This window comes from Triturus cristatus, chromosome 9 (genome assembly GCF_964204655.1).
Source record: "Triturus cristatus chromosome 9, aTriCri1.1, whole genome shotgun sequence".
In the NCBI taxonomy this organism is placed as follows: Eukaryota; Metazoa; Chordata; class Amphibia; order Caudata; family Salamandridae; genus Triturus; species Triturus cristatus.
In genome coordinates, this window is record NC_140592.1 from 373026501 (window position 1) to 373050322 (window position 23822).

At 45.1% G+C, this 23822-nt stretch overlaps 1 protein-coding gene across 1 annotated transcript in view; it reads left to right on the forward strand.

Moving 5' to 3' along the window:
- The first annotated feature begins 2226 nt into the window (after positions 1-2226).
- The window catches only part of TIMM50 (translocase of inner mitochondrial membrane 50), a 264504-nt gene continuing 242908 nt past the window's right edge, over positions 2227-23822 (forward strand). The window contains exon 1 of the mRNA XM_085625193.1: positions 2227-2398. Coding sequence (XP_085481319.1) covers positions 2252-2398 — 147 coding nt within the window. The 5' untranslated portion in view covers positions 2227-2251. The remainder of the gene's footprint in view (positions 2399-23822) is intronic.

A 23822-nucleotide genomic window follows, 5' to 3' on the forward strand; every position in this document is an offset into this window, starting at 1 on the left:
CGCCTGCTGCCGTCCTATCTTCCTTCACCAGGTCTTGGTACACTCGTTGCCCTGCTGGGCCCAAATGATGGAGGAGAATCTTCTTCCGCCGTGAGCTCGTGTACGGAGTGTCACCCTCCTCTTCCAGGGCTACGAGGTAGTTTAGGAAATACCTTTTCCAGTCCTCCCACGGCATCTCGGGCTCCCCTGGTTTAGCCAAGAAAGGCACCGGGTTCGTTAAGGAGCACGTCTGAGAGGTCATCTTCTTCCCACTGCCGGCGCGTCTTCCTCTTGGTGTGGGCGTGCCCAATGTCTCCTCCTCTCCGACGTCGCTGCCCCTCTCTTCTTCCTCCTGACCGGACTCTCCACTCACCGCGGGACTGCCGCTGACTTCCTCCAGGGTGCTGGCCAATGCCCGCCTGGCAGTGTCCTGTACCTTCTTTCCCCTGCACTGGGTTGCTCCGATTGACTCTGCGGGCCCTTCTCGCCTGTTCTAGAAGCTTGGTGCGCTTAGCACGCTTCCTTGACGCCCTCGACGGTTGGCGCGTCCTCTGCTTCTCTGCCACGCTAATGCGTTGTGCACGTGGTGGCCTCTGCCGGGTTCCCACGTTTTCAATGGGGCTCGGGTCCAGGGTGCGTGGGCGTCACCCTTCACCACCTCGTCGCCATTGTAATGATGTTGCTTACTACAGACCCACACAGAAAGAACCACGTGTACACGAAGTAGTGGTGTACTGCGTTTATTCACTTACACAGGAGTGCCCGAGCGGAGCTCTATCCTCGTTGAATTTGGCGCTCATACTAGCCGGGAAATGGCTGCCGCCGGACGTCCTGTGACGTCACGCGGCGAGCGTAATAACCGCTAGACCGCTACACCACAGATATGGTTTTTTTTCCCCTCTTACCTGTCAGGAGTACAGAGAAAGTGCTATGGCAGTCAAAGAGTGTGTGTCAAAAATGTTGTGCACTGGCCTGCAGGAGAAAGGTTACTGGTCAGTCTGCAGAGCAATAGGTTTTTTGAAAGCAGGAATCGGGAGGAGGGACCCTAGCCTTGAAATCAGTAATCTCCTGCCTAATCGGGAGGATTGGCCTGTTTGATATTAACTCTCAAAACTGGGACTAGAGAAAACACAGATCTCTCCAGCAAATACGTTAACCTCCAGTGTTATTGTACCATTATTATTATTCCCTAAGATTTAGTTAACACACAAATATCTCAGCAGTAGCCTTACCCCCATAAGCTTTTTAAAAATGTAGAATTTGCAACCAATTAAGCAGAACAGACGTACTGCTTTGTTTCTCCTTGTTGTAAAAAAATAAACGAGGACCAGATTTTGCATCACTTTTTTCGGCACAACCTTAAAACAAAATCCCAGTGGTTAAATCTTGTAATGCGCTCAAATATACTCATGAATGACCTACTAAAGTTATGTGTGAGATCTTAACATTTTATGTCACTTCTTGTGATGCCATGGATTGCGATGCCACTTCCTGTGATTCCATGTGCGATGTCACGCAAGGTGATGTCACACGCCATGATGTCACTTGCATACTGCCTAATTTGGTTAGTCCACCCACTTTTTTTTTCTTCCCAATTTGTTCCCTGGCTATGTGACAGGCAGAGTCACAGTACGATAGTCTACCCGCCAATGCTACTGAGTACTCTGCATAGCCGCTCTGTGATGCTCGAACGATTCCATCCTAGAGCCAAGGCTCTAATGCTTTTATTACCACCACTCTAGCTAACAGCAACTCGAGCACGTGTGTCCTTGGCAAATTTCATATCCTTTCTCGGTTTCCATACTAATGCACAAGTATCCGTTTAACTCCTCCTACCGGGTCGACGGACATGTCTAGAAGGTCAGTTGAGAAAGTCAGTGTAGAGAAAGGGAGGAATAGAGAGAAATTGGTGCTTTAGTAGTACCTGTCATCGCCTTCCTCACATATATATCTCTGTGTGGCTCACGCTTTAGAAAGCACAGAATAAATTATAACGCTAGTCCCGGTTGTTTCTGCCACTTGAAACATGGCCGCCTGGCTATGACCTTATTGACAAGAAAGACGAGCCTATGCTCCAATCATAGGTTAGGGTCACAGAAAACAGGCCGGTTAACCTGACAGCTCTACCGTTGATTGGTTTATAGAACATGAAATCCCACCCTATGCCATTGGATTGGTAATTATGGACTTTTTCCCTTGTACTCGTTTCTGATTCGTTACTTGTTTTCTGGTCTCGTCCAATGACTTTGCCCTGTGAACTGACTTGTAAAAGATGGCGGCTGCTATGCTGCCTGGTCGCTTGGTGTTGCGTGGGTTCGTGGGTGGGTGGTGTAGAGGTTTGAGCGCAACGACCACAGGAGGGACCCCGGGTGGTGCAGGACTCACAGAGGCTATCCTGCGTGAGAAGAACCGACAGCAGGTAATGTTAGGGGCACGCATTAATTGAGAAAAGGGAATGAAGGTGACAAAATGAAGAGGGTCGGTCCACTGTGCGGGGATATAATCAGGGAGAAGGGAAATTTCTAAGGGAGTCGAGAGTAGAAAGGGGCATGGAAAGTCTACTGAGGGAATAGAAGAAGGGCAGCCCAACCCCGTAGGGATCATCTGAGGGTGGGTGAGAAGGGGTTAATGTATCTGCATTACAATGTAATGAATGAATCTGAAATGGTAGAGGACAGCTGAAGGAGAGAGTCACACTTGAGGGTTGCTGTATTGAAAAATGGGTATTGTATTGCTTTGTGAGCAATATCACCTTAAAACACAGAGAAGGTGATGTGAGGAATGCTTGCAATTTGTCTAGCCACTAGCAATCACTCTGGGTAGCGTCCCAACCTATCGTTCGTTTGCTCACCATGCCACCTCAGTTTGAACCCAACCATATGCAGATAAGTAAATGTTTATTGTTTAGTTAATTAAAACCATAACAATATTTCACATAAAAGGAGCAATAAAATCTCAAAAAAATTTAAAACATAAGTTTTGCATTGCCAGATTGCTACAAGCACATGTTTTTAAAACATTTTTGGCAGTACATTCTCTGATGGATGAATTTGTTATTTCAATAAGATTCGTAGCCAATACTGAAAAGTTCTAACTAAATCGTAAGATTTCAGCGTTCTGTAGTACAGTTGAAAGTCCAGTTTACAAACCTGTTCGTAAGGTTAACAGATTTTAGCCACTTACATATTCTGTATGATAAAGTTCCCAAAATGTATGGTTTTCTCATTCCGCTTCAAAGTTGTTGTTTCAATTTCCAGAGCCTGTTTATGAGAGTTCAGAAATGTAACCAGTTTACAATTCATTTGAGGGCCTGAGGGGTTATTATAGCAGCTCTGCATGTCCTTATTCCTCTGAAGTTTAAAGCTTTCCTTAGTAAAGTGACTCTTGCAGTATGTAGTTAGGGACATGTGCAAATTATATGAATAAAATACTCTTTATTGCTACCGCAGAGTTGGCATGTTTTAGACCCTTTATGTACCCAGGTTGGCCGGTCCGCAATCAACAATAGTTTCCCAAAGCGTAAGGCCATCACTTGTCTTTTTAGGTAGTTCGAAAATGTAATATTTGAATAAGGTGCCGGTGCAAGGGTCTTGTAGTTGTTAATCACCATCCAGGCGGGCAACCTCGAACTGAAGACATTTTTGTCAAGTAGCAGGGAATAGAATTTTGCTGTTTTATTTATTACTTGCTTAAAGGTAAAAAAAAAGCAGGTTCTTGTTCCACAGCTCTGCCGTGCAAGTAGTTATTAGTGCATTATAAAGGGATTGATTGTATGGTGATTTTTTTTTTTTTATATCCCTTTCCAATTCTGTCCAAAGGGTCTTATTGAGTCGGGAGTTTGCCATGTTCTGTTTGTCGATACTAAAGCTTTATTGTGGTATACATTCTCCTTACTGTTTCATTTAAAAGGCCGAATTCGAGTCACACCTGGGCTGATGAGGCTGACTGATGTATCTGGAAGACCTTTTCGTAGGTTGAGACTAGTAGTTTGTTTAAAAGTTCAGAGTCTTTGCTGTTCAGAGCAATACTGGCATACATTATTGTTGGAAGCATTTTGGCTGACGTCACTGCAAGCAAAGGTTTGTGTGACGGCCCCTTCAATTTTTTTGCCAGGGTCCTGAAGGCGAGTGTTAATGCACTAGTTCTCTGTGACATATAGATTTTTTGCTCTTGATGGTTTTGCCTGTTATCCATATAGAACCCAAGGTACTTATAACTAGTTACTTCCTCTAACTGATTACCGTCTAGCCATATATTCATATGCCAATATATCTTGACCCTGCTCCTCATGGGAACAGTCCAGCCCAAATTGCCAGGACAGGTCCTTTCTGAACCGGAACACAAGCAACCCAGAGCTGGTTACAGCTTGTTTCCAGTGACAGAGTTAGCATGGGACCCACGTCTGGGCATACCCATGCCACTTAGAGTGTTCATGAAAACACAAAAGGTTATGGGAGGAATGCTTGCAATTTGTCTACCCAATGGCAATCACTCACGGTAGCATCCCAATCCATTGTTCGTTTGCGCACCATTCCACCTTAGTTTGGACCCAGCCATAAGCAAATCATATACCACAGACTACGTCTAGAACTATATCTAACAGCCATAGCATATTGCCAAATCTCATCATCCCAGCTCAATTTTGCGCTATATATGTATCAGATACTCTGAAGGTGTAGCTTTTCTAATTCTGAAAACTACCTGGCTCCAATAATTTCTCTCTCCCTCACAAAGACTAGAATGCACTAATCTCACAGAAATATAACTTGGGCACATGGGAATTGTTGTGAAGTTTGACCAAAACTAATTGGAAATTACAGTTAAAGCAATCTACCAGGCATTGGTCGGTTCTTGGACTTTTAAAGTGTCTGAACAGTGTCGGGGTTCAAAATACTCGACTTCAACACACAATAAACAGGCCATCTTCGCTTCTTAACTGGAAGCCCATGTAAACTATGATTTTCTTTGTTTTTGCTTTAAGTATATTCCACTCTTAGAATTTCAAGGTACGTAGCATGTTCCTGGAAAAATTGAACCATATAACTTGCGTCTACTCAGCATTGTAAGACTTGCTTAGAAAATATTTACCTCCATGCAGGTTAACAAAATCAGCAGTGGCACTTTGCTTATCAGGCTAAAGCAATCAAATCATTACCTCCATAATGAGATTAACAGTCATTGGGTAAGTAACACATGTAGGGAAAGGTGGAGATTGGTGGTGCACTTAGCACAGAAGTATAATTCTTAATTTCTAGTACTTTTGTGTTTTAGGAAGCTCCTTGACAGTGGTGATTTAGTACCAGGAAGAGGGTAATATTGCGTTGTTTGTTGATGAAGCTTAGGCAGAGCCCAGTGTCAGCGTAGACGTGGTAGAGGCAATGACGATGGTTAATGCTCTTCAGAAGGTTCGGGTAGATGATGAAGGCTGGCCTTGTGGAAGTGAACACGATGCTAAACAGGAGTATGAGGAGAAAAGGACTAGTTTAAGGCACAACGATAAGCATGAAAGGTAGTACCAAGTAAGGGAGGAGCTTGAGACAACCATGTAGGATCTCTTTGTCAGCATTGATAAAGGTCCCACTTAGACTTGGTGGAAACAATAGTCTTATCTAGCCACACAGGGCTGCTGTGAAGGTATTGGACAAGATTTTGATAATTGCTGTTTCCGTAGACCGGTGACTAAGCACTTCAGGTTTTGCCTATGTGCTTGTTACATGTAACTGCTAAGATGCAGAATGAAACTGGAGATCTCGTACTGAATGTGAGAAAGTGCCTTAGTCCCCCCTACACGTTTTGCATGCTTTTGATGTGATTTCAAATGTGGTGCACAGGGTCCCTGCCATCGAGGTCCCCTGTGCCAGTGCTCTTTCCCTAAAACAACTCCCCATTTGCTACTTCTGCCTCTACCTCCTGTTAGACCCTAGTAAATGATACCCTGGGTACCTGGAGCCTGGAAGCTGAAGAGGGTCTCTTGGGACCCCCCCTCGCTGGGACCATGCCACTGCCCTTGCAGCCTGCATGCCCCTGTGAGGGAGAAAATGAGTTGACATAGCACCCTGCCTGAGTGCCATGCCAGCTAGCACTGCCTGACTGTATAGGTAAGCCACCCCTCTAGCAGGCTTCAGCCCTAAGGCAAGGTGCACTATACTCCAGGCGAGGACACATCTGCATGAGCAGATGTGCCCCTACAATATTGTGCACCATTTCCCAATATTGTAAGTACCTGGGAAGCCATAGCGAGTACATAATAATAATCCACATTTGCAAAGCGCGAACACTCACCCGTAAGGGTCTCTAGGCGCTGGGGGCCATCGGGAAGATTAAGCAAGCTATCAGAGTCACATGGTGCTCTGCTAATCTGCCGCCGGCGCCGGGGATCGAACCGTGATCCCCAGATTCCGGAGTCAGTCTCCCTGGCTGCTGTGCCACACCTCTTCCAATGGGTCGGGCCGGGAATTCGACAACTCAGGTTCCACGGCACCGTGATGGCTTTACTGAATATAGGAGTGTTTGGTACCAAACTACTCCGCTCAATATACCACACTGATGCCATTGTAGGATTTCTTGTACCATGTACCCAGAGGGCACCTCAGAGGTGACCACGGAATCCCTGCCAACCCAGGTGTGGTCTTTGACCCTCTGGTCAGCCAGCCACCACCAGACATGTTTCTGGACCCCTTGTAGAGAGCCCCTGCTCTTTGGGACCAGAAATAATGCATATCCTGGGAAGAGGCGTTACACCACCTCCCCCAGTATGAGCCAGTGCTCGAAGAGGGAGGTTTTAAAGGCCTGCCGCCTTTGTAATGCGACCCCAAACTTCTGCTGCTAGCAGCAGATGGCAGCCCCTGGTTTACACCCCCACTTTGGGCAGAAAAACTGGCAGGGAAATAAAACAAGTATTGGAAATGCAATAGGTCTTGCATTTGTTGGAGCTGGAGCTATTGGCATTGTAAATGGCAATGTTTTGTACTTTGCAATAGGTCTTGTATTTGTTGGAGCTATTCACATTGTAAATGGCAATGTTTTTTATTTATCCTTGGGGTTTTATATAGTGCGAACTTAACAGCCTCAGTTGTGAATTTCGATTCATCCAAGTTATTGTGAGCCCTGAAAGTTGCGCGCTACGCTGTGTTGCGCTACGCTGTGTTGCGCTACGCTGTGTTGCGCTACGCTGTGTTGCGCTACGCTGTGTTGCGCTACGCTGTGTTGCGCTACGCTGTGTTGCGCTACGCTAGGCTGTTATGTTTTGCTGTTATGTTTTGCTGTTATGTTTTGCTGTTATGTTTTGCTGTTATGTTTTGCTGTTATGTTTTGCTGTTATGTTTTGCTGTTATGTTTTGCTGTTATGTTTTGCTGTTATGTTTTGCTGTTATGTTTTGCTGTTATGTTTTGCTGTTATGTTTTGCTGTTATGTTTTGCTGTTATGTTTTGCTGTTATGTTTTGCTGTTATGTTTTGCTGTTATGTTTTGCTGTTATGTTTTGCTGTTATGTTTTGCTGTTATGTTTTGCTGTTATGTTTTGCTGTTATGTTTTGCTGTTATGTTTTGCTGTTATGTTTTGCTGTTATGTTTTGCTGTTATGTTTTGCTGTTATGTTAGGCTATGTTTTGTTATGTTTTGCTGTTATGTTAGGCTATGTTTTGTTATGTTTTGCTGTTATGTTAGGCTATGTTTTGCTGTTATGTTAGGCTATGTTTTGCTGTTATGTTAGGCTATGTTGTATTAGGCTAGGTTATGTGAAATTCTTTTGTAAAGTATGCCCACACCCACAGGGCCTCATGGCACCCAACAGCAGAAACTGCAGTGTTATTTTATTTTAAAAGTATGCACATTGGTTTGATCTCTTGAAAATAGCCGTTCCTTGAGTTACTTAAGAAATGAATTTTCACTTGTCAGTGGAAGAGTGTTCTAAGGGTTAGGGCAGGAGTGGGCTAAGGCAGAACAGGGCCTGCCACCCATCCAAATTGTCTGTTTGTTGGTACTTTGAGAAAGAGAGCATCATAAAGGTTGCATGGAATAGTCAAACAGCCAAAAAGGCGTGCCCTGCATGTAAAGTTTTACCTTTTTAAAACATACCGTAAAGTAGACATTTTTTTACAAGACAAACGGGCGATTCCCGGATGCTGATACAGACATCCCAAAAGCTTTCTTTAGAAATAGTTTTTTTTAATTCTTAGCACAGAAAAAGTATCCTCCGGTTGGAATCTGTGTGCCAGAAAGGCAACGTGATCCGCATGATGGTAACAGTGAGGAAATGGAGGTACAATACAGTGAAACAGATCCAGTGATTTACCAGAGATACCCTCGTCTGCCTCTCAAGGGCAGTACATAGAAATGTGAATGCAAAAGCTGCATTTTACTGTGTACACAGCACTACAATACAAATCCTTCTTGTCAATGCAGGTTTTGTAAAAAGTGTGGTATCACTTGCATGCAAAAATCTCTACTGATGCCTAACCGAAATGTAGGTTTTTGTAAGCTTGCACTATTTGTAGAAGATGGCTTTTTTTATCACATGTTTATGCCACAGAGCAGAAAGGTAAGACATGTCACGTCACCAAACAATGCTTGCCTTTAACCTGAGCCTATTGTTGCGTTGAGCTGCGCGTGCAGTCCGCATGCGGGTCAATCTGAGCCATCATTAATGCAAGGAGACATTCGATACTTTTGGAATGCACGCGCTACAACTTGAAAGCTCGGTTCATGTGCTCCATTGATTGCAACTAATACTTGCGAGTATTTAACATGCTGACGGATGTGTTCTTTTGTGATCTGGAATCCAAGCCAATACGTCATCAGTGCACAACTGCATTTAGGTATGACGGGAAATGTAATTGCTGCCTCTGTCCTCCCTGTGACCTTGTGCGCCTCTGAGCTCTGTGCCTGCTTCACAGCTGTCGTGAACTTTTTTTATCTGCTTGTTAAATAAACAAGCAGATAAGAAAAGTCTTCACGACCGCTGTGAAGCAGGCGAGTCAGTCCGGTTGGGCCGGAACAAAAAGCCAAAGAGAAGCAACCCAGAAAGCTCATTTTCAATGGCAGGCCACCGTTTACCATAAACTTGCTGTGCAACGCTACGCGAGACCTAAAAAAGATAGGTGTACCCAGCTCTGCCAACCCCACCCCTAAGGTGTGGGGGAAGTGAGGTGCAGTACAACTTTCAGTCACCATCCCCTCCAATCAGGGTCAGGTCTATGCCCCCTCCATAGGAGGGTGGCATAATAGAGGGTGTAGTCACCCCATGTAAGGTGCCCTTTGGCCCTACCTGCTACTCCCCTAAACGCCTCGTAAATTTAGTATTGAGGGGGCTCCCCCAGACCTGATCCCCAGATCTGCAACGACCTAAGAAGAAAGAAGATCCCCTGCAGCAGATGCCCGAAGACCACTGCCTTGGAACCCAGTCCTACTGGCCTGTCTCCACCTTCGACGATCCTGCGACCTGTCTTTCAACAACGACCTCCAAAACTCCTGGGAGGACTGTTGCCTTCAATAAAGACTTCAGTCTCCAAAGGACAGCGGACCTGTCTATTAGAAACCAACTCCCAAAACTCGGGATCCAGGCGTATCTGCGTCTCCTGCTCACTCTTCACCTGACGCCACCGGCCCCAGTCTGAGTGGCTCACCTGTGCAGTGAAGTCTCCCCGGTGATCCTGACCCCATGTCCAGCGTTGGCTGATCTCTCCTCCCCTCCTTGAAGGCGCCTGCAGTGTGAATCCAGAGGCTCCCCGCAACCGGCTCCAGTAAGAAGATTCCGACGTCCAAAGGCACCCGTGCTCCCATAATCCCTGGGCCTTTGTGAACTGAACCCCTGGGCCTTGGTGAACAGAACCAACGGTGACCCCCCCCCCCCCCTACATCCCAACTTACTTCTGCTGTCACTGGTCTTCCTCCTGCAGCCTCCGGTGCCATGCCTGCAGCCTCTTTACCATCAAGAAGATCCTCATTGAAAAGCATTGGGTGCCCGATGTCGAGGTGGCACACTGCACCTGGCTGCCCCAGTGCTGCTGGTGGTGAATGTTTGGTGCTGCTCTGTGCCCTCTGTGCTTAACCTAACCCCCAAAGCTTGGCCCCTGCAACCGATGTTATCTGCAAGCAGTGTGGTTCCAGGCACCCCCTGTCTCAGTTGGAAAGCATTGGGTCAAACTCCATTTTTGACCTCTGCACCCAGCCACCCCGTGCCGCTGGTGGTGCTGTTTTGGTACTTGCGTGACCCCTGGCCCTTGCGGACTTTTGGCTCTGAAGACGGAATGTTAATGTTTGAAACTCACCTGTTGAACTGTTTATTGTTTTCCCCATAGAATAACATTGGACAGTGTGAAAAAGTTTCAATTAAAAAAAAAAAAAAAAAATCTTTAAAGTGAAAAGTATTTTTCATTAAAAATGTACTTGCCTTATCACGAGGACTTGAGTCTTAAAGTACAAACAAAGCATAATTTTATAAAATAGGTCCGTATCTCCTTCTTGAATCGTGTCCTGTTATTGATCATGTGTGTGCAATAAATGCCTTGCACTCCTCTGTGTTAGGCCTAAGGCTGGTCACCCACACTACCACTAATAGAGCACTTTAAGTTTTGCTTTGAGCCCTGTATGCTTTTGTGGAACTCTGTGCATGGTGTTACCACCTAGTGATGATGATATATACAGATCCAGTTCCTTACACTGAATAACGTTCAAGGTTTAGATAGAGATATTTCTTTGAATAAACTACAAGACTAATAGAAAAGTTAAATCGGCACAGTCTTGAACTTTTAGCTTTTGTGCTTGCAAAGGTATAAGTTCACAGTAGCTCCGCAGCTTTTGATTCAGCCTGTGGAGTTTGAGATAAAAATTAGGGAAATCCCCCAACTGTTAAAAGGTGATTTGGCATGGCTAGAGTGAGGAGGTTGGGAGATCAGGGCTTATGTTTTGAGGATGGCTCACTGAGTTGAGCCCTCACAGTGACAAATGTGGTGTTCTGAGTTTGAATTCCATAAAGGCGTACTCTGCCTTCCGTCCTTGGAACCATAAATTGGTTCATCGTAATCTGTTATATGATGTCTGTAGAAAAAAGTAATGCAGTATTCAGTGTCCTATACAAATAAGTAATTTTTGGGGGGTCATTGTATGTATGTTCTTTCTGTTTCTAAAGCATGAGCCTAGCTGGCAAGCAATGGAGCTCTGTAGAGGGGGTTAAGTACCAGTGGCGCTACGTAGAGGGTGGATGGGTCAGAGGCGGAAGATGGAGCTAGTGGAAAAGGAGAGAAGTCAGCCTATGAAAGGTTGTGTTCTTTGAAGTGGCAAGATTTCAATTACTCCCTGAACTGGAGGAGGGTTGGCGCTGTTGTGATGTGATCTTGTTATCCACTTCCTGCTGTGTTTAGTCTCTAATCTAGCAATGTCAATGCTCCACCCATTGTTTGTTAGCTATGTACACAGGATTTGGTGTAGGGGCCTTGTGAGGGGTGCAGCTGATCTTGAAGATGATTGATAGAGGGAACTGGTGTAGGTCCTTTAGTGCAAGGGCGGTGTGGTCTGATTTCTTTGGCCCCTTGATGAGCCATGGTGCTGCTTGAAGGATGCCTTTCAGGGTAGCAAGGGTGGACTCTGGGATGAATTGATCATTGCCTTCATTCAGGTGGTAGAGGACTAGGGCTTGAATTGTTTTGAAATCTTCAGGGAACAAAGGTTTCACTTTTTTCTAGAGTTGCAATTAGGCTGTTTAGCCTTCTTGGCAAGTTGTTCTTTAAGGGAGAGGTTCGAGTTCTGGGTGAATTCAATCGACTTGACCTGTTTAGTCAGTTGAGGTATGAAGCCTGTTGGGTTTATTGCAGAGCGATGATCGAATCAGAAAGTATTTGGCACTGTTGGCGAACAGGAGGGATTTAGTCTGCATGGTTTAGCATTTGGTAGTTTGTGGACATCCAGATTCGAAAGTGTTCGAGGCAGGCTTTGAGTCTCTGTGCTTCATTGGTTGAGGAGATTTTGAGATAAAATTCGGTGTTATCAGCATACTGGTGGATCTTAATATTGCTGTCTGTAACAAAAACTCCCAAGGGTTACATATAGAGGTTGAAATTGATGGGTGGTAGGATGGAGCCCTGAGGGGCTCGGGTGACGAGAGTGAGTCAGGATCTGATGGTGCCTAACAGAATGAGTTGCGATCAGTTGGTGAGGTAGAATGTGAACCATTGTAGAACTGTGTTAGTGAAGCATGTGCAAGTTTTCAGGTTGCTTATTGCTGCTGTATGTGCGCCAGTAAAGAAGTTGAGCAGGACCAAGAGCCAAGATTAGTTTTTATCATTGAGGAAGCAGGCCTTGTCGACTACATGGCATGTGCCTGTTTCAATTATGCAGTGTAGTCTCAGCCCAGATTGATAGCCTTGACATGCGCCAATCCCTAACGGCGTTGCTACTCAAGTGGGAGGTGGATCTGGGGGAACCCATTGCAGAAAAACCTTGGGAGGCGATCATAAAGCGGCCATGGAAATGTTCTCGAAACGCGCGCTTCCAGCTCATCCAATTCTATGTTTTCCATAGGGCATACCTCACGCCTAGTAAAATTGCTGAGTATTTTGGGAGGTCGGCCACTTGCCCCTGTTGTGACCAAGATGGGGCAAATTTTCTCCACATGTTCTGGGACTGCCTGCAGGTGGGAGGCTTTTGGCGGGAAGTGACGACTGCTCTGCTAACTGTGACGGAGAGGGAGCTAGCGGTGGCACCGGGGGTCTGCTTGTTGCATTGGTTCCCGCACACTGCCAAGACTAAGGTCACCAGCCGGTTCATTGACCTGTGGTTGGTCTTGGCTAAACGTGAAATTACTTCCCACTGGAAGGCGAGGCAGGGGCCTAGTCTCTTGCGCTGGAATAGGGAGATGGTGAAATGGGCAGGAAGTGAAGGGAACTATAGATTACGTTTGGCTCAGCGTAATGGAAGTGAGCAAACACTAGAAATGGCCCGGGCGGCACTCCTGGAGCTGTTCAAACATCGACTGTAGACGACGAAGAGACTCTTGAGGAGAGGGATATGGCAAGGGGCCCTTGAGAAACCCATCACGTCTGGGAGTACAGGGCGAGGGGAGGACACTGGGACCATGATAGGCAGCTTCCCCCTGTGCTTTTGATACACTCACTGCTGCGCCCTGCGGGATGGGGAGTCTGACAGGTGGTACGGAAGGCATTTTTGCCCTCTTGCATAACTTAGAGGCTGGCGACATGCTTGGGAGGGTAGATGAGCTGTGGGGTTCTTTTGGGGGAAGTTTTGAAAGGGAGAGGGGTGGGGGGTCTTCTTATTGCATCACACCATTGACCTGGATCAACCATGTGCACGGACTGCGCTGTATCACGGACGCCTTATGGGACGATGGGTGTGACTTTGTAATCAGATTGGTGGGCTGTCCGTTATACTTCATCCTGGTTTCCTCTGGTGACCAGTGAGTGGGCGGGGGGATTGAATGTGTAATTTCATGAAACTCAATAAAAGTCTGTTTAAAAAAAAAAAAAAGGTTGATAGCCTTGAAAAAGGTTAATCTTGCTGTTGTGATCTTGTAGCTGGATGACAACTCAGTGATTTTCCCAAATAATGGGAGGTGAGTATTTGGTTGGAAGTTGGCAAGATCGGCACTATCTACTGTAGGCTTTTCCAGCAGGGGAGACATTTTCTGATATTTAAGCTTTTCAGGAAAGTGGCCTGGGTTTACAATGCACTGGCAATGTGGAGAAGAGGTGAGCGGGCTTCTTGCAGAGATTTGATCTTGGAGGAAGAAAGCACGTTATTTTTTTTTAAAGTTCTGAATGTTGGAGAGGTGTGTGTATAGGTGCGTGTGGTTAAGGGTTGAAAGATGACTAGTTAGTGGTGTGACTGTTTGGTATAGGTGATGGTGTGAATGACTATGATGAACTGGTGAAGTTAGATCTGAGTTTGTTGTTTATTTCTGTGAAGAAGTAGTTGGTAGCATTTCATCTGTCTGCTGATGGTGGTTTAGTGTGTTTTGTACAGGGGCTGGCACGCTATTTGACATCCCTAAAGAGGATTTTGCTTCTGCTGATTGTTCCTTTTATAATGGTCTTTTAGAAGGTGGCTATAGCTGTGGTGATGATGGTGGGATGTTTGCAGCAGAGTGCTGTCAGATGGCGAAGGTGTGTAAGAAAGTACCCTCTTTTTGCATGGTTGCCCCCACTTTTTGCTGAACTGCTGATGTTATTTGACTGAGTGTGCCCTGGATTCTTGCCAAACAGGTACCCAGGGCCTAGGTTCTTTCCCTAAAACTGCATTGAAAACAAATCCCAATTGGCACTGTTTGACCACAGGTCAGTCCCTTGTAAATGGTACCACGGGCACTGTGGCCAGGGAAACAATGCACATCCTGGAACAAAGTGCCAAGTCTCCTCCCCCAAGATGGGCAGGGTCCACGAAGGGTAAGATTCAAAGGCTTGCCACCTTTGTGAGCTCCCCCAGACCCTTTGCTGCTTCCAGCAACTGTCACCCACCGGTTATGACCCCCACTTTGGGCGGGAGAATTGGCGGAAAAGCAAGTGAGGAAGGGAGGTGTGCCCACCTTTGCCAACCCGACCCATCAGGTAGGGGAGGCGAGGTGAAGCACAACTCTGTCCCCGCAATCTTGCAGCTAGGGGGACCCAGCCAACCAGAGTGAGGCATATGCCCCCCTCCCACTGGAGAATGGCATGATAGGGGGTGTACCCACCCCAAGGAAGGGACCCATTGGTCCCAACCTTTACCTATTTGTAACACCCCTAAATTTAGTATTTAGGGGCAGCCCCGAACCTTGCCTCCTCAGATAAGAAACGACCAATAAGAAAAGAAGGACCAAACAGCTAAGAAGAGGAGGACTCCCACTGACTTGGCCTCAGCCCTACCGGCCTGTCCCCACCTCGGACCTGCAGAAGCAAAACTCCGGTGTGTCCTGCAGCCAGCAACCTCAAGAACCTCGATGCCCTGCCTTCCACAGAAAATTCTTCTCCCGTGAACACCAGATTTGTTCATCTACAGACCCTAGCTCTGACCAAATCGGCGAGTCTGCACCACTCTGCACCCGTCACCCATGGCCTGAGTTTGAGTATCCCAACACCACAAGGAGGTCTCCCCGTCGATCCTGACCCTAGATCTGGTGCTCTGACCTGCCTCGAATCTCCCAGCGAAGCCTGCAGCCTCTTTCTGGAGACACCCCTCGACCGCGACCAGACCTGGTAAGAGAAACCAGACGCATAAAGACACCCCTGCACCCGAAGCCCCACGGCCTTTGACGGCCCAACTGACTGTGTCCCAGCATCTCCAGGCAACCCAACTTACCTCTCCAACCAGTGGTCACCTCCAGAAAATCTTCAGCTCGAGCCTGTTGTCTTTGTTGAAAACGGAGAATCCCCATTGAAATCAACAGGGCACCCGATGCCAAAACAGCACTGTGCACCCAGCCGCCCCTGTACCGCTGCGGGTGTACATTGGGTGCGAACTCTGATCCCCCTTTGGCCTGAGCTGAATCCCAGGAGCTTTGCTCCCACAACCTTGTGGCTTACTCGTAAGTAGTCACCAACCGGAGGCACCCTATTCCTCATTGGATAACACTTGGCCTCAGCACTCTGCACCCTGCCGCACTGGTGCTGCTGAGGGTGTAAAAAGAGTGCATCCTTGACACTGGGGGAACCCTTGTTCTAACCCCAGAAACTCGACCCCAAAGACAGAGTACTTACCTGGTAACCGATAACTTCATTTCTCTCCATAGGAATACATTGACTGTTTTTCTCTGAAAAATGTTGTAAGTGTGGAGTTGATTTGTATGGAAACCTAAAAAACTGCAACTGTGCAAAACTGAATTTACTTACCTTTTCTCTAGGAAATGTCCCAGTGTGATATCTAGGCATATCACACTGAGTAGAAAAAGTAATCTAAAAAGTAACTGAAAAGTAATCTGTACAGTAATTTCGAATCCTTGACTTACCTGTATTTCAGGCAAACTGCATTTGAACCTGCATTTAATTGTTAACACTCAATAAGATTTTGCAAATCATTTATTTCACTTACCTGTGCCAGGCTTGGCTTGGTTCTAGAAATAAAATAACTTAATATTTTTATACAGACAAAATTGGTCTGAGTTCAGTTTTTGAGTGTGTGAAATCATTTGATGATTGTGTACAACAAATGCTTAACACTACCCTCTGATAAAGCCTTACTGCTTGCCTACACTACCACAAATAGAGTGTAAGGCGCTATCATCTTTTACCTTTGCCTACCTTTTGGTGTTCCACTGGACTCTGTGCACACTATACCTTATTTTGATATAGTATATACAGAGCCAGCTTCCTACAAGGTTCTTCTGGCATAGATCTTCTCAATTTCCTCTTCTGTCTTCGTGTGGTGCGCCTGTTTTCCTCAAGTTCATTGATGTACCAGGGTGCTGATGGCTTGGGCTTAGAGACTTGAGTTTCAGAGTAGCATAGCACTCTGTAAGATTCTTCAGACAGAAGGCTGTTGGCATCTGTTGAAGTCTGGATCTGTCTAGGAACATTGATTAGTATTTTAGTTCTTCTAGATGGATGTCCTTGAAGGAGTGGAGGATAACTTTATCCTTTTTCTGCTGTCCTTCATTTGATGGCGCAATATGTGTGATGATGAAGGTTGCAGCAAGATGATTAGTCTAGTCCAGTCCAGGTGCATAGGGGCTGGCAGTGGATGTTGGGGGATGTAGAGAGCAGGCGGTTGAACATGTTTCCTTTAGAGGGAGTTCAGTGGTTGATGTAATAAATAATTCTAGGATGTTCAGTAGAATGGTGGGCTTCCTTCATGGTTGTACTGCTTGAGGTACCGGGCAGATTAAAGTCTCTGAGGAAGATGGGGGTGGTAAAATTGGGTGAAGACAAAGGTGCTGAGCTCTGGTATTTCTTATGTGAAGTCCTTGTGGGTTCTGGTTGGGGTATAAATGAGATGAAAGGAGGCTATTTCGACCACTGAGAGATGAGAGTGGTTGGAGAGTTGTTTAAATGACGTAGGTGTGGCCATGTTGGCGGTAGTGCATTGCCACATTAACTTGTGTATGACTGAGTCGTCCTTCAGATTTGCTTGGGGGTCTATGTGCTGGATGCTGTATCCAGGGGGAGGAAGTGTGTAAACTAACGTTCTGTGATAAAGAGCATTTATTTTGTGATGTTGGGGACGTATCTTATTGTTGTGTGAGTTCCTGAGTATTATATGAACATAGGGGATGCGGGTCATGTGTGCATTCTAGTGAGTGGTTTGTGAGAGATTTTTCGTATTATATGTAAGAGTATGGCGAGTCTGCTTACTGGTTCTTGGTGTGAAACTGGGTTTGGTGGGTCTAGTGGTGTTTGAGAGAGAGAGGATTCTGGGTGAATTGCCTTGGAAGCAGGGGTTCTGGCCCAAACAGATGATGCCCTTGTCTTGGCTGCCCTTAGCCTGGGGCGACTAGTCAAGAGATGCCCTGGGGTGGCAGGTCTTGGAAGGCTGTGGAATGTGGGAAAATGCAGTGATGCCACTTCTGCATAGCTGGGAAATCTGTAGGTACTTTTTGATTTGGAAATTAAGTCTGCTTGCTTGGCTTCTTTTAAAGATGGTTTTGGTGAGAAACCAGTGGTGTCATGTGTCCAGGTAATGCTGGGAAATGAAATCTGCCTGCCGAGCTGCTTCTCCGACAGTTGCTTATGACGGGAAGCCAGCAATGTCACTTTATGTACTGATGGATGCTGGAAATTGTAGTGATGTTACTTTTTGTTGCGATGCTGGCATTATGTTGAAGTCTGTGGTTTTCAATGCACCTGGTTTTTCAGAGCTCTGCCTAGCTCTTCATTGCTGTTCTGTTTAGTAAGTAGAAAACAGACAACTAACCTAAAGCTTTCTGGTTGTCGTTGACTTTCGTGGCACCTTGAATGTACTATGATATTCATAAGCCTGTTTCTGACAATTATGTCTTCATATTTAAGTGTTTTTTTGGGGTGGCGGGGGGGGCAACGTTCACAAATGTGGTGGGGGGATAAAACTTTACAAGTCAATTACTCGGATGATAGCGAAAGGTTCTTTCATCAATGCAGTTCAGCACACTAGTCAGTGAGTAATCCCAGAGCTGGTCTCTTACAAATATCAGTCATTGTTATTCCTTGGTCACAGGAACTAGCTCCTGTTCTGTTGGCCTTTGTCTATTTGGGCATGATCTTCAGTGCTTGGACCAGTATATGCAAAAGGACCTTGGAACTAGTACCTTATTGGTGTTTATGGTGATTATGTTCCTTCATATAGTTGTTCAGCAAGTACTCCGGACAGTCTGTAAGGAAGAAATCTTCCCAGCCTGTTCACAACCAGAGTAGCTTAGCAGTATGCTGCTCTAAAAAAGCATATGTAAAACTATGCAAGTCCTGCCGTGGTGTAACTCCTCTAAGTACTGGACCAACATGTCCAGAATTTATTTGGTTATTGGGAACGCTGAACTGGAGTAAAGGGGAGAGAAGATGCTTCTCTGAATGGCCATTCTGTCACGGCAGGAGCTATTTCACTGTTTTTCTCTAAATCGGTCAAGCTGAAACAGGTCAGAGATAGATGTTTATACCAGCTCTGATCCTGTTCCAAAGAGGAGTGAGAAGTATTATCCAAGTTATAGGGACCATCCCAACCTATAACAATGTCACAATCTACATCAGTGCACTCTGTGACGAAGATAGGTGAGTGACTTAACTTCCCTACTAGGGAGTGGTTCAAAACTCACGTCACTCCTTCTTTTCAGTCCTGATGAAAGCCCGCCGATCCAATGAGACAGTAAAGGGCTGAAACATGTCGACCATTGATAACTGAACCACATGGGTTCAGTGGACCCTTAACACATACACCTTAGCAGATGCTCTTGTTTTTAATCTTACCCCTACCTGACCAGTAAAATACTTTACACTGGAAAGGAGGTATTTTTAACTTCGCACTTTTTTCAGCAACTCTTTAAGCACTAATCGCGGCTAACACGGAACCAGATGGTCTTCCTCCATGAAGAGGAAAAGTGACCGCCTGGAGAATGGGAAACTCGGTTGGAAAAGTTCCCAATGATTAACCCACTCACCTAACTACCTAAAGCGAAGAACCAAGATCTACCGCTACTAACAAGTTAGAGTGTATGAGGGCCTTAAAACATCTTTCATAGACCCTGATATTCCAAGACACGTGATTCATTCCAATTTGATTTTTTACTATTATGCCGGAAGCTGAATGAATCACTGCTTCTTCCTCCCAACTTAGATATTTTTATATTTCAACAGGATACAACTATGCTGTTTGAAAGTGAAAATTAGCATAGTTGTCAAGATCGCTTTTGCGACCTGCATATGTGTCTTTTTGGGAACGCAAACTTCGAGTGAATTGCCCTAAACCACAGGATCGGAGGCTTCCCACTGAAACAGGAACCTAGTTTCCAAGCTGCAAATACTTTTGGTATAGCTGTTCAGCCACACCTGCTGGTCTTTACCTATATTTGTGTTTTTCAAGTTGTCATTTTTACCGTACGGCAGAGAAGAAATAACCTTATGAAATGTGCCATCAGCAAAGGATCAAATAAAAGGTTTTATTTATCTTTTAAATACCACATTCAAAAGACAACTGATGTTATATTAACAATGGTAATCAAAGTTTAATAAAGCTTTTCCGACATGCTTGCTGTCAGAGAAAAATAAATTGATAACAAAAGACCGTGACATTGTAGTACAAACGAGAAACTAATTGCCACTGGAGTAAAGCTGTCCTGGCTTATGAGGGGTGATAACCTGAAACCGGCCCTAGGATGCTTGTTTCTGGTCCAGGGAGAACTTGGCCTGGCAGTTTGAGCTGGACTGTTCCCATGGGGAGCAGGGTTAAGAATGGTTTGTATATGGCCGGGACCAAACTGAATTGTTTTGGTGAACAAAAAAACAATGTATTTCGGCCCAGATCTCTGTACTGGGGGTGAATGTTTGACACCGTTCAGCTTTCCACCCATCAACTGTTTTTTGTTTTTTGCATTAATAGATTCGGCGTCCGACTTTGAAGCTCAGGAACACCGTTTCTAAACCTTCTTCTGTGATTTTGGGCAAAAACACTACAATAAAAGATTAAAGGCTATTTAATTACCAAGCACACATACAATCTACACTTACACACATATATAATATATATATATATATATATATATATATATATATTATATATATATACACACACACACACCAAGGCCTGTTTTATGGTCTGTTGGGCTGATTTTATAGTTATTTTTCCTTAAAGCAAACATTACCTGTGGGAAGCTCAAATCCACGACGTCTTCCTCCCATTCCTTGTAAAACTCTTATACAGCGAGTCTTTACAAGTTTAAAACTGTTCCAATTTGCTAAAATGGCTCCTTTTTTAGCTATCTTATTCACTAATATGGGCTACTTTTATTTTGGCACCCGGGCTTATCTTCTGTCCCATTCCGACCCTGGCTGTACCGGGCAGTTTGGCTTGACCATTATAATTGTTGGATATGTAATTAAGAGAACTGTGACCTCCTATGTACTTATGTTCTGTAACATCATACAACTGTATTAGAGATACGTAGAGATTAAACTGTAAGATATTAGTGTCATGACCGTCGGCACCCGGTCACACAGCCACAGATGGGTAGCAATGACCCTAGCGATGTCCTAGATTTTCATGTTTCGGCATTAGCGCCACAGTTCTGTAACAGCGTGTGTCAGGGGCCGTCCAGGACTATGTCTGGAACACAGTCAGGGACTTGGGCAAGGACTGGCGAATGGGTAGAAAACATAAGTAGAACAAGCATTTGCAATGCAATAGGTCTCGCATTTATAAGAGTTTGAGCTATTGGCATTGTAAAATTACAATGCCTTTTATTTATGTTTTGGTTTTAAAACAAATAAAAGGCATTGTCATTTACAATGTCAGTAGCATAAACTCGCATAAAATCAGTGTGCGGCGTGCAGCAGTGTGCGGCGTGCAGCAGTGTGCGGCGTGCAGCAGTGTTTCGTGTAGCAGTGTGAGGCATGCAGCACTGTGACGTGCAGCATGCCGAGACCGCTCCGTACTTGTTGGTAAATAGAGGTTCACTATCTGTTGATAATGGGATTCACTTGGGGGGCTGACTTACCTCCTCCACCCCCAGGGCCAACACTGAGAAGGCATTAGAGACCTGGTGCTGCCTATGCTGCAGTACTGCGAGAGAGAGGGATGGGGGGCGGGCAGAGGAAGAGGAGTGGGGTTAGAGAAGGGACAGGTGGGGAGAGAAAGAGGAGAGAAGGGACGGAGACAGAAAAGGAGCAAAAAAAGAATTAGAGAGAGTAAAGAGGAGAGTTGGGGAAAATGAAAACATTACGAGAGAACATGTAGCAAAGAGGTGGAGAGAGAAGATGGGAGAGAGTAAGGACGCAGCCAAGAGATAGGGCAGAGACAAAAAGAATCGAAACAATACAAAAGTATTTTCCAAACTCGTAAATAACCACGGGCCAATCAACTGATCTGCAATGAAGCATCCGAATCCGGTATATCATGACGTTAACCATGCAATAAAAAATAAATTTAAAAAAAATAAAAAAAACACCAAAAAACACGTATACACCATGTTGACCCTTTTCCATGCAACGTATTCTAAAACGCCATTCTCATTCATACATTCACAGCAAACCTGTTCACAAGAGTGACAGAAAATGTGGTATTAGTGTTACATTTTTGTTTATATCCATACCCGCTCACTTATGCAATTAAAGGATTCATAACCACACGGTTAAACAAAACTTACTGATTGGCCTTGCCGTGAAGGAGAAACGCGTGTTAACACACACTCCCGATCTGTGAAACGTTCACCACACTTTCTCGAAATTGAAACCAGTGCATGTGTCCGACGAACTTCCTGCCGCATATCTGAATGCACCAGTGGCAGAAGATAGTCACCATCTTGCAACAACACAATTAAAGGGAGGCATGTCTGTCTCTCCCCACCGCCACATGTCTCTGAGTCTTACTGTCTCATGCGAGATCTCCCTCTAGGAGACAGCTGATACCGACTCTTCCCCTGAGACAGTACGGGAGATGCGTGTGTGTGCATAGTGTGTGTGTCTATATGTATATATCTGTGTGTGTATGCATGTGTGTGTGTTTGTATGTGTATATGTTTGTGTATGCATGTGTGTGTTGGTGTGAAAGTATGGGTGTGTCATTGTGTTCATTTGTCTTCATGGATGTGTACACATATGTTTGTGTGTATACCTATGTCTGTGTATGCATGTTTGTGTGTATGTATATGTGTTTGAGTATGTTGGTGTGCGTGCTTGTTTATGTGTGTATGTGGGGTTGGTGTGCATGTATATGCATATGTTTATGCATGTCTGTGTGTGTTTTCATATGTTCATATGTGTGTGTAAATGCATGTGTGTGTTTGTATGTGTGCATAGTTGTGTATGCATGTGATCAGAGGGAAGAGTGCACTTGAGGGCAAAGAGGAAAACATACAGGGAAGAGTATGTGAGGGCAGAGAGAAAAATACAGAGGGAAAAGCACGTGAGGGCAGAGAGAAAAATACAGAGGGAAGAGTCCATGTGAGGGAGGAGAGAAAAATAGAGAGGGAAGAGCTCATGTGAGAGTAAAGCGAAAAATACAGAGGGTAGGGCGCATGTTAGACCGGAGATAAAAACATAGAGGGAAGAGAGCATGTTAGAGCAGAGAGAAAAATATAGAGAGAAGAACACATGCGAGGGCAGAGAAAAAAATACAGAGCGAAGAGCACATGTGAGAGCATAGAGAAACCAGTTTAAGCTATTGGCATTGTAAATAACAATGCGTTTTATTTATGTTTCCAAAACCATAACATAAATAAGACATTGTCATTTACAATGCCAATAGCTCAAACTCGCTTAAATGCGAGACCTGTTGCATTGCAAATGCTTGTTTCTTTTGTCCAGTCCTCGCAGCAGCCGCCTAACAATTTAGAGCCCAGCCAGGATTGCTGCCTATTCAATTTCAGTCCACTAGGGACCGTTGTTTTAAGTAGGAGTACAGCAGGATTCATAAGGATTTGGTTTCCATATGCGTGGCACATCTAACTGGCCATCTTGTCAGGCCACACCCCGAGTCTTTTTATTTTGATTAGTAAATTTGTGGTGTTGTAGATTGGCGAGTGGGCGAATTCTAGAAAGGAGTGGATGAATAGATGCAGGACTGCAATTTGAGCGACAAAATGAATAGATGACAAATGGGCGGGTGTGTGGACGGAAGGATGAGTGGATGCATGGACTGAAGCCAGTCCTATTGTCTTGCCAATGCTGTGTGGTGTTTCACTTTTATACAGCATCTTATTAGCTGGCAAGTTACATTAAGATAAATTGCGATATGCTTTTAGGCGGTTCCTGCATAAGAAAATCAGTGGAGAGAGATCTATTTTTCTGAAATCATTCATGACTTAAAATACTGTTCAAGGCTACATGAAACGGGAACAATGGAGCCGCTCTTTCTCCGAGCTAGAGAGCTATAGAGACAATCACTATCAAGGCAGACTGATGTTTCTTTTAGAACGTGTGGATGCGAAACATAAAAGGAGAAGGATGATGATGTTGCGTGCCTGTTCTTTCTTGTCAAATGATATGCTTCGGTTTCTAGATTAATATTTAGGTCAGCTGTCCGGCGCGTATTCTTTCCGTCCAGTAATGGTTTAAAGATCTCACGTCTGCTTCATCAAAAGCCAATTTGGTGCCCTGCCAGAGCGGGAGACTTAGGAGCGTCAGATCAGAGTCTCGGCGTCCGCACCACAGCGTGTGTTTCTGGGCACATGACTTAATGCCGCCATGACTGAAAATGAATGTGCCTTTATGTAATGTGACCGGTAATCGGGTAAAGCGCTTCAA